This window comes from Terrapene carolina, unplaced genomic scaffold (assembly GCF_002925995.2).
Source record: "Terrapene carolina triunguis isolate 2854851 unplaced genomic scaffold, T_m_triunguis-2.0 Scaffold33891, whole genome shotgun sequence".
Lineage (NCBI taxonomy): Eukaryota > Metazoa > Chordata > Testudines > Emydidae > Terrapene > Terrapene triunguis.
This window is the reverse complement of record NW_020698242.1, coordinates 13,810,685-13,821,879: the sequence shown is the minus strand read 5'-3', so window position 1 is coordinate 13,821,879 and position 11,195 is coordinate 13,810,685. Positions and strand designations below refer to the sequence as shown.

Sequence of the window (11,195 nt, the reverse complement as noted above, 5' to 3'; positions counted from 1 at the left end):
CTCCCTGCTACCCTCAATTTGTTTTCATTTGTTGCATCTTGTTTCCACTTAGATTGTAAACTTATGGGGCAGAGACCAGGTCTTCCTGTTTGTGCAGCACTCAGCAGTGGGGCCCTGATCCCATTAAGGCCTCAGCACGGCTGCAGTGCAGTCACAGTAATTGTCTGGGGTGCTCCCCTGCCTGGGGCGGAATGGCCACTGGGGGCCCTACCTATGGCACGTACCCATGTACATTGGCCAAACCGGACAGTCTCTACGTAAAAGAATAAATGGACACAAATCAGTCAAGAATTATAACATTCAAAAACCAGTCGGAGAACACTTCACCCTCCCTGGTCACTCAATTACAGACCGAAAAGTCACAATTATTCAACAAAAAAACTTCAAAAACGGACTCCCATGAGAAACTACAGAACTAGAATTAATTTGCAAACTGGACATCATTAAATTAGGCTTGAATAAAGACTGGGAGTGGATGAGTCATTACACAAACTAAAAACTATTTCCCCATGTTAATTTTCCCCCTACTGTTACTCACACCTTCTTGTCAACTGTTTGAAATGGACCATCCGGATTATCACTACAAATTTTTTTTCTCCTGCTAATAGCCCACCTTAATCAATTTATCTCATTAGAGTTGGTATGGCAACACCCATTTTTTCATGTTCTCTATATCTATCTATCTATCTTCCTACTGTATTTTCCACTCCATGCATCTGATTAAGTGGGTTTTACTCCACGAGAGCTTATGCTCAAATAAATGTGTTAGTCTCTACGGTGCCACAAGGACGCCTGTTCTTTTTCCATTAGAGGAGAGTAAATCTTTATTCCCTACCCGCTGCTGCCCCCTCCTGCTGTCTACTGAGCAGGCACAACAGGGCTTAGCGTTCAGCTCCTAACAAGGTGGAACAGATGCTCCTGCATCTCGTGTTATCAATAGTCACCATCCATCTGCAGTTTTCAAGAGCTGTCCCTGTATCCTTCATACACACATACACAAAACTCCTCCAGTGCTAAGCTGGCAGCCTACAGGGAATGGACAGTTTGTGCAGATTACTGAGAGCTCTAGGAACGTGCAATACCCTCATCTGCGGCTCTGGTTCCTTCCTGCGCTCTGGGCTCTATCTGGGTTCTCTCTGCCAGCTCCTCCCCCACTTCCAAAAATAAAGGGCCTGGCAGCGCGTGAGCAAGTGACATTGTGAGGGACACGCTGCTCAGATGGGGCTGTGTTCCCCCAGCACAGTATGGGCGTGTGTGTTACACATCAGTGTGGTTCCTCAGCCTGTGCAGATAGCACAGTGACGCTTGTGAGCAGAGGGAGTGCGGGGTTATGCAAACTAGTTCGACAGGGCTGGGGCACTGGGTGATCATGCATCTGAGAGCCACGTTTACACATATGTTAATGAGACATGCTAGGGGTGAGAGACACTGGCAAATGGAGGCTCACACTGATACGGCACCTGCTGCTCCGATGACAGAGACCTTCCTGCTGCTGGCTGTCACCCAGGTGCCCTTCTCCAGCACTGAAATTCATACACACACAAACAACAGTGCCAGGTCCCGGGGGGCACCAGCCAGCCCTGGTATGGAAAGCCTGTCCCCACCTCTGAGCTCACCATCTCGACAGGAGAAAGCCATCCACAGCAGGAACAAAGCAATTCAGCCGGTCTGGAAAAGCCCCTTGCTGGGTTCCAGTGCTGCCCACCGGAATGGCTGCACCAGTAACCACAGGAGGGCACTCGCTCTGCAAGCCGAAGGCTCCCGTACAAGGCGCCAAACTCAGCCATAGCATAAACAAGTGCAGCTCTCTATGGCTTGTTTGGACAGAGACCTTTCTTCGATTGCGAGTTCTATGGGGCAGGGCTGTGTCACTGGACGTATGTGTGTAGAGCCAGCGCAATGGGGCCCCAGCCCTGACTGCGGCCTCTGGCTGGCACTCCAACACAAACACCTGAATACGTAGGAAACATGAATAAGAATTTAGGGACGAGGTGCTGAAAAAGTTCCTGGGGAAAGCGCTCGCCTTCCTCTTCTCAATACAAGCCGAGCGCGGGCTGGCCCAGCAAGCTTGCTGCCCTGGACGCCTCCCCCCTCCCCCATTTCAGTAGCTCTCTGTGGCTCGGTGCAGCTACTACTCCTGGGGGCGCCAAAACATTTCACATTCTGCGCACAATATTTTAAAATTCTGCAAGTTTTATTTGTCAATAAATAAATGCAGAGGCTCCAGCATGGCAGTGGGGAGCACAGGCCAGTGACTTGTGGAAGGTGGAAGATCACCCTGCAGCCCCCCCACGCCCAGGACACAGACTCAGCGGTGAGGCTGCACCCGACCCTGACACCGCACAAGGCCTGGGCTTGCCCCAGAAACACCCTGGGGTAGGCAGCATCCAAGTGTGAAGGGGCTCAGTGTGGGGGGATCCAGGTGTGTGGTGAGAGAATTTTGTGTGGGACAATCTGGGTGCAGGCAGCTAAGTGGGGGGTCTAGGTGTGGGGGGATCTGGATGCACAGAGGCTCGTTAGGGTTGGGGGTTCCAGGTGCAGGAGCAGTTGGACTCTGCAGGGGCTTCCAGGTGAAGGTGGTTGGGGCTCAGCAGAGGGGTCTGGGTGTGGGGGGCTCAGGGTGGTGCGGGGGGTGGGGCATCAGGGTGGGGGTTTGAGTGTATGGAGCTCAGTGGGGGGTGGTCTGGAGGCAGGGGTGGGGGTCTGGAGGCAGGGGGTCTGGGTGCAGGAGGGCTCCAGATGCAGGGGTTGAGGTTCAGTGGGGTGGGGTTTGGGTATGGAGGTTCTGAATGTACCCGGTGAGGCTTGGCAGCAGTGTCTGGGTATGGGAGGTCCGGATGCACGGGAGTTGGGTGGATGGGGGAGCTGCTCCCCATACAGTGACCCCTCCCCCTACAGTTGAGGAGCGATGGGGGAAGGAAGCAGGGGAGGATGCTGAGCTTCCTGCAGCTGGGGGAGGTTTCTGTGGGTGGGTCTGATAACTCCAGACACTGCTTGCAGGGGAAGAGGAAGTCCTGTCCTTTCCTGCCTCCAGCCCAGCTGGGACTAGCAGCTGATCCCGGCTCAGGGTAGGAGCCACTGGCTGGGGTGTCCCCAGCCCCATGGTGATTTATCACTCCGCCGGCTGCTCTGGGTGTCTGAAACGATGTATCTGCTCAGCTAGGGACTGGTGCGTGACTGCTCTTGCAGCTTCCCTTTGTTTCCCTGTTAGAAAGTCATTTTTCTGCAGGAAAGCAAAGAAATCTGCGGGGGATATTAATTCTGCGCACGCACAGAGGCGCAAAATTCCCCCAGGAGTAAGCTACAGCGCTGTCTGGGTCGGCCTCCCTCCACCCATAGCTACCCCGCCAACTTCCCCACTTACCCAGCCCAGAAATCAGTACGTGCTGACAAAGCATTACGAAACAGCCACTGCAGCTCAAAATAGGGATTTATTAGTATGGGAGCAACCATATGTACAAGAGCAACCATGCCAGTCCAGGTGCACGTTATTTACAATGTACATTTCATCTGTACAGGATGGGCTGTGTACAAAACATTGGCCGATGGGTCAGCCATGGAGTCACCCTCATTCGCAGAGGGCCTGTCAACGCTGACAGGGGCAGGAGGATGAGTTATTGCAGACAGTGGGCAGGATGATAAGGCATTGTCGTTCTTATGTGTCAGCAAAATATGGTCGAGTCAAAACAGGGAGAAGCGAGCGGGGTGGCACCAACGCAGGCTAACCTCAGAAACCAGCGCCCATGGGCAGCGGAGCACCAGGGGTTTCTGCCAGGATGGTCTCTTCAGTGTGGAGTGGGGCTGCTAGGTCGTGGAGTCTGCAGGGGCGTCCCCCTTGCTTCCCCTATCACACATTGTGCAGTTTCCCAGGGAGGATGCCCCTTCCCCCAAATGCTGCCAGTTCCCATCCAGGCCTGGTTTGCCAGAGCTCAGTCCCTTTGTGCTGTGTGCAGAGATCCACTGGCAATTACTGACTTGATTTATGAGCACGAGCCAGTTGCCGGGCTGAGGCCTGATCTACAGTGCAAAGTTTTGCGGTAGCTGTGTTGGCTAGGAGTGTGAAAAGTCCCTCTCCCACCTGACCTCGCTAGGCTGGCTAACGCCCCAGTGTAGACAGTCATACCAGCAAAAGGGGGCGTTTGGCCAGCACAGCTATTTTGTTTGGGGAACTGGTATGAACTATCCCACCAAAGCACGCGTTTAAGCTGCATCCCCACTAGAAGGGTTTGCCAGTGTAACCAGCAAACCATTTCTAGTGTAGACAAGGCCTGAGTGTCTGTCTGGCCATCTGCAGGCACAAAACCCAGTCTGCCCATGTAGTCAGCCTGTGTGAAAGTGCAAAGTAGGCACTCCATGGCATGGGCCCGTGGTTTCTGAGCTACTGAAAAGCAGGTCCTGCCCCTGGACTTGTTTGGGCCTAGTAGGCATGTGTAGTTTGTATTTCCCTGTGTCACAAGTCACAAGACACAACACACCCAGGTGGTGGCACATTGTGGAATAGTCCCTTTAGTTCACACGGCTTGGGTGCTTTACCTGGACCGCAGCATGTGGGCAGGCACAGTCTGTGGGGAGACACCCGCCCACCGAGGAAACCTGATGCAGGAGCATGATTTTGTTTGGCCCAATTCCCCAGGCCTCTCTTGGCCCTGGGCAGGGAGGAGGGCATGGTGTCACTCAGCCTCCATAGGCCGGGCTACTTCGCACAAAGCATGCTCTAGACAAATACATTCGACGGGACTGGACTGTGCTCTGGGTGGCCTGGGCAAGACACCTCCCTTCTCTGTGCTTCTGTCTTCCCACCAGTGCTTGGGGATAGCGATGGCCTGGCTCCCTGGGGCTGGGCAGCCCCCTTAGTGCAAAGCCCTCCTCCGTATTATTACTATTAATTGCAGAGCACTGCCGGGGGCAGGGGATGCTTCACAGGCCACAGGAGCATGTCCAGCTTCATTCTAACCAAGCAGCAGCCTCACATGCTCTGTATGACCACGTGGCCAGCCTGGCCCTGGCTGCCTGCGGCTGCTCTCCCTCACTGCCGCACACGTACACTCAGACACGTCGCAGCCGGCCACCAGCCCAGCCCTGCCCGGAGCGAGCCCCGACGCCACACGCAGCCTTGCAGCACAAAGACAAACACATACTCCCAGCCGAGTGTCCGGTACAAAACCAGCGTCTGACTAAATCCGGCCAGCGCCTGCTCCACCGCCAGGGACAGGGGCACTGACAGCACCAGGCAGCCAGAGCAGCGAAGGGAAGGGAACAGTGGGGGCAGGCAGACACTGGAGATCCCCATGATCCCGGCTCAATGACTGAGCTAGAAAGCAGCCATGAAAAGCCTTTGCTCTCAGTAATGCACAGGGGGTCTCCCCATGGGGAGCAGGGGGCCCCAGTCTGCTCCTCGGGGCAGGGCCACGCACCCCCCTCACTGAACCTCACAAGGCTCAACACCCCCGCTGGCTCCCAGGACAGGCGCTCGGGCCGTCACAAGCACTATGCCCTGGATTCAAACATAGGGCCTAAGACGCAGCCAGGGCTTCTAGCCAGCCCAGCTCCGCCAGGTGCTTTCGGTGGGAACTGAGCCCCGGGGGCCTCCCAGCTCCTGCAGCTGTTGACACCAAGGGATGAGCTGGAGGGGAACGGTGCCAGGCTGGGTGGGCAGAGGAGGGGGTCTACAGCCTGCGTCCCTGATCCCAATGGCAGGGGTTTGGCCACATGGCAGAACCAGCACGTTGCCTTGTGCTAGCCAGCAGCACACACAGGCCCAGGAGCCCCAGCCCAACGCTAGGACTCCGTTCCTTCCAGGCGAGTCAGAAGCAATGTAAACAGAAGGGTCTGAACAGTTCCTCCACCAACACATTTAGGGTCCCCATCTTCCAGACAGATCGCCCCAGCCTGCTCCGGGACCCTGAGGAACCGGGCAGGACCAGCTGCCCAGGTGGGAAGGAAGGAAACACGCCGGGTCCCGCTCCGACAGAGCTGAGAGAAGCTGGACTCCGAGTCACATCCTGGGTCCTGCCCATCCTCAACCAGAGCAAGGGATTGGGTCCTTCTGCCCTCCCATGGGGAGACACCGAGCTAGTGGGGTCCCGGCTGTGCAACACGTGGCTTCTGACACTAGCCGCAGCCTGTGAGGTGCCATCTCGCTGGTCACTAATGTCTATAAATATAGAGCTGTATATATATCATCTATGTACATACGCACACCTCCACTAGCAGGGCATCGCAATGGAGGTCTAAGAGCGGCACGAGCGGTCAGGCTGGGGGCAAGCAGCGGTGTTTGCGGCATGCCAGGGAAGCATGGCTGGCAATTTTTAGGCAGCAGGGTCATCTGGAAGCCATCTTGGTTTGGTTCTTGCGCACGGATGTCGGTGGGGGTGGGAGGTGATGCCCAGAGAGTCCCAGCTCGCTGGGAGGTGTGCTCATTGGAGAGCCAATTTCTGCCAAGGTGCTAACACTGCGGAGTTGCTTGTGAGCCTGGCTCCTGGTGCCTGTGAAGCTCCCAGGGCCAGGCCCGGCGGGGCAGCAGAGGAGTCCTTTACTGGGGTTTGGCAGTGTGGGTGGGCTGGATGTAGAGGGACTGCGTCTTCCTGCCCTTGCGCGGCGTGGCGTTCAGGATGTCCATGCTCTTCCGGCTCGAGCTGATGACATCGGTCACGAAGCTGGTGCAGTCACAGCAGATGTCCTTCAAGATGGAGCCGTGGGCATAGATGTGGGGGAACTCCGCTTCCACCTTCCGCCAGTGCAGGGAGCTGCAAGACACAACCATGAGAAGCAGCCGTCCACTTGGAAATACCTCCCTGCTCTGTGCAAGGACTCAGAGCCCCCCCAGCCCAGGGAACTGCCAAGCCTATGATTTCCATTCTCCAGTGCTGGGGATGACGCCCCCTCGTAGCCTTGCCAGAGATCAGCCACAGAGAGAGAAAGGGGCGGGAGGGAAGGACAGAACTCGGTGGGACACATGCTACTCCTGAGGGCATTCTGCACCAAATTACAAATTCTGTGCCAACAAATTACGAATTCTGCACCAAAAAATTAAAAATTCTGCGCACAATATTTTAAAATTCTGCAAAATTCTGCAAATTTGATTTGTCAAATAAATGTGGAGGCTCCAGCATGGCAGTGGAGAGCACAGGCCACTGGCTGCACAGAGGTGGGAAATCACTGTGCAGCTCCCCCATATGGACACAGCGGTGAGGCTGCACCCAACCCTGACACAGCGTAAGGACCGGGTCTGCCTCAGAAACCCCCAGGGCCCTGCCCCTCCGTGCCAGGTGCACCAGGTGTGGACAGGCAGCTCAGCAAGGCAGGATCCAAGAGTGGGGGGGTTCAGTGTGGGGGGATCCAGGTGTGGGTTGAGAGTGCAGGGTAGGGAGCAGGGTCTTCCCCAGTCCCGCTTCCTACCCCACTGTGATTTACCTTTCTGCTGGCTGCCCTGGGCACCCAAAACATACTGCTGGGGAGGGTCACATGACTGCTCTTGTGGTTTCCCTTTGCTTCCCCATCACAAAGTCATTTTTCTGCAGGGAAGCATAGAAATTTGCGGGGGACATAAATACTTTGCATGCGCAGTGGCGCAGAATTCTCCCAGGAGTAACATGCAAGGGAAGTTGGAGATGGATCCATCAAATCAGACCGCACAGGAACAGCCAGAGAGGTAGGATGAAAACCAGGAGGGCCCGGAGCCATGAAAATTCAGGGAGCACATAACGGCACACAGGAGCGTAGAGCATTCTAGAGGTCGAGGAAGTGTGTGGTGGAATACAGCCCTTGGACTTAGCCAGGAGTTGGTGGCTGGAGATGTTGGTGGGAGCGGGTTTGGTGGAGTGGAGAAGCTGCAGCTGGACTAGAGGGTCCAGGAAGGAGCTAGAGGAGAGATTCAAGGCAATGGCTGTAGCCAGCAGGATCACTGAGCCTGGAGGGGATGGGGAGGTGGGTGGGTTTGACAAGGGAGGAGACCAGAGCATGTCTGCATTGTGGGGGAGGAAGCTGAACGGTGGTGGGCCTTGACAGATTGGAGATCATGGAAGGGTGGGTTAGAGACGCAGTGAGTGACACTGCAGGGGGTGAGGAGGGAGCTCAGCTCTTGAGAGATGAGAGGGAACAGCACCTGGCGAGCCCAGGGCAGGCAGCAGCCAAGCCAGGGCGGAAGGTCACACTTGGAGGTGAGAGTCGGGGGTGCTCAGGGATTTACTGGTGGGGGCGAAGTTGCCAAGGAGGGCACGGGGACTGTGAGGGAAGGCAGAAGGGGAGCCAGGTGTCTAAGTCAGAGAGGAAGCCTGGCCAAGGCGGGGTCAGGGAGATGGTAGGGGACAGCTGCTTGGCAGAGAAGACACCAGCACAGGGCATGGCTGTGTTGGGAGGAGACGTGACGATGGTGCTCCCCACTCTGGTTTGTCTCGTGCCCTGCCCGGGGTGCACGGAGCTCTGCAACCAACCCAACGCTCTGCACAGGAACCGCCAGGAAACAAAGAGCTGGGTTTGGCTGGAGAAGGGCCAGCCCAATACACCCCACCTCTGCCAAAGGGCCATTTTCAGATGTCTGTGGGAGCTGGAGAGGGATGCCCGGCTCGCTACGGCCTGCGGTGCCCATCAGCCCAGCTACATAGGGGAAAGACTAACGGTTCACTTCGTCCCAGTCCGTCCCGTCCCCCACCCCACCCTGCCGCCAGCGGGGGCTGCACCACGGCTTTAGCACTGGGCGCTGCTAGCACAGACACTTACATCACCCAGGGGCCTGATTCTGCATTCCTCACATCCCCCATGGCTTCAGCCAATGCAGCCTCAGGCCTCTAGGTCACCCTGCCTCTGTCTCTCCTGATATCTGGCCCCTTGTCCAGTGGCTCCAGATCCTGGGACCAGGTGCCAGCAGCGGGAAGGCTGTACTGGAGAGGCCACGCACCCCCTGTACTGGACGAGGGCCTTGCTGCAGAGCCGGGGTGGGGCGGCGGGAAGCACTGGGGGGAACTTACTGGAAGGCGTCTCTCCTCCTCAGCAGCAGAGCTTTGGCATTCAGAGATCCGGGGAGGTTCTCGAAGCCCAGGGCGTAGACGGGAATGTGAGCAAGCTTCTTCGAAGGCATCTTAATCTGCAGGAGAAGCAGCAGAGGTCAGTGTCAGGTGGGCACCTGGGCACTTTCTGAGCTGCTGCCATGGCCACCGGCCGTCCGGCACAGCTGCACCAACACGTATGTCCTTTCCTGTTCCTGACACGGGGAAAAGGGGCAAGTTCCCCAGGCCAGAAGTAGCCACAAAAGTGAGCCAGCTTGAAGCCGAAGTCCTGTGTTCCCACCCAGAGGATTTCCTGGCTGAGATCACGGCTCACCTAAGCTGGGTGACTTACGCAGGGATTGGGCCACGTTCTGTGCCAGCTTGTGCTCAAGGAGGGACCGCAACGTGCTTAGCACGGCTCTCGGCACTGAGCTCACACAACCACAGCATCACTCCAAGCAAATGCTTTCCCACAGGCCCCAGCTCCCCCCACCGAGGGTCCCCCCGTGTCCGCGTCATTTCTGACCAGGCCACTTCCTGCAGCAGAGGTGGGGAGCGGTGGCCCGAAGGTTACAAGTCAGTTAAATGCAGGGGCGTTGTAACAGTTTGTACAGAGGGTGCTGAGAGCCAATGAACAAAACAAAACCCTGTGGATAATGGAAACCACTTCAAGCCAGGGGGGGCAGCAGCCTCCCCCCCAGCACCCGGAGGTCCAGCACCCCTGGTTAAATATGGGGGGGCCACAAAGAATCAGCCCCCTGACCCTTCCCACTGTGCTATGGCCAGTGTCCTACATGGTGGGGGGACCATAGTGGCCAGGAGTTAGCTAAGCAGGGGCCCCAAAATGCCACAGTGCCTGCCCTTCTGCTGCCAGCCCACAGCCAGCTCAGCACTGCTCCGCCTTGGCACAGCGGGTACATTCACATGCCCACTGCGGGGCTTCCAGGGCCCGCCCCATCACCATCCCACTGGCACGCTGCACTCTGAGATCACTGCCGGACCTGCTACTTTGGGGGGGGGGGGAACGACAGTGTCCAAAAATGAGACAAGGTGCAGGTGCCCACAGATAAAGTGGCAGGAGGCCCCAGGCAATGGGCACAATGCGGATGGTTCTCTTGGGACTGATTCATGAAGCGTCTCTTACCTTCAGGCTGCAGGAGGTGCAGACGGATCTAAAAGCGGAGAGAGAATCCTAAGGGTCAGTAAAGAACCTCATTCCCCTGCCCCACGTGCACCCGCCCCCCAAAGCAGGGGACCTTTCGCTCACCTCTTGCAGAAGAGACAGGCTTGGGGCCAAGAAAACAAAGGGAACTTTGTTCTGCAGCAGCAGCATATCTGTAGGTGGAGAAGGGCCGAGGTAAACGGTCATGGTCTGTATTTGGTAGGATCCCTACACCCCAGGGGCTGTCTGCTGGCCCTTTCCACACACGCTCACGCCCTAGACCCCAGGCAGTCGCTCACAGGGAGGCCATAGTGCCATCCCATCCCCAGCCCTCACCTTCCCCTTCTTCAGGCTGTTGTAGAATTCCTTGCTCGGGAGGAATTTCTCCATCTCGGCCTTTACCAGCACCCTGCGCACGTCCATCATCTCCTCCACGGTGAGGGCCAGGCTCTCCACGGGGTGGCTGAACTCCTGGGTGCAGAGAGGGGGAGGGCACTAAGCGGGGCGCAGTCCCGTCCCAGGGCCTGGCTGATCACTGCCCAGCCACAGCCTGAGCTGAGCCCCTTTAATGCACCGAGAGGAGGGGCGGCATTTCGGCGGGGAGCGAACGAACCCACGATGTGTCCGTGGCCCAAGCGCCTACAAGGGCCCTGGAGGGGATGCAAGAGGGAGGCATGGAACGGAGACTGACAGGACAGCAGCAGGGACGAGCTCCCAGGCCCTGCCCCGCCCCGCCCCCCAGCTCCCCTGCATTTGTACCTGGCTGCATGAGGGCCCCACAGCCATGGCTGGGTTTGGAGGGGGGGACGTACAACCAGGCCAGCCATGTGCAGCCATATTCATTCCAGAGAGAAACCCAAACTTGGTGCTCTTTATTTGCATCATTTACTCTGCTATAGTGACTGTGGGGATCAGGTCCCCCAGCCCGGGATCAGTCCTGTTCTGCAGCATCTCCTCCACCCCCACCCCAGAACTCAGTCAGTGCACTTCTATCCTGACCTACAGCACCCTGTTCATTCTGTCCTAGCCTTCCCCTCCCTCCAGCTCAC

The 11,195-nt window shown here is 57.1% G+C and overlaps 1 protein-coding gene across 1 annotated transcript in view; it reads right to left on the bottom strand.

Annotated features, from left to right (window-relative positions):
* Nucleotides 1-6,532: 6,532 nt before the first annotated feature.
* Nucleotides 6,533-11,195, bottom strand: part of LOC112118532 (protein spire homolog 2) — a 39,268-nt gene continuing 34,605 nt past the window's right edge. Inside the window, exons 11-15 of the mRNA XM_024216894.1 lie at nucleotides 10,483-10,617; nucleotides 10,252-10,319; nucleotides 10,129-10,156; nucleotides 8,967-9,082; nucleotides 6,533-6,746 (exon numbers count right to left, since the gene is read on the bottom strand). Coding sequence (XP_024072662.1) covers nucleotides 6,533-6,746; nucleotides 8,967-9,082; nucleotides 10,129-10,156; nucleotides 10,252-10,319; nucleotides 10,483-10,617 — 561 coding nt within the window. The remainder of the gene's footprint in view (nucleotides 6,747-8,966; nucleotides 9,083-10,128; nucleotides 10,157-10,251; nucleotides 10,320-10,482; nucleotides 10,618-11,195) is intronic.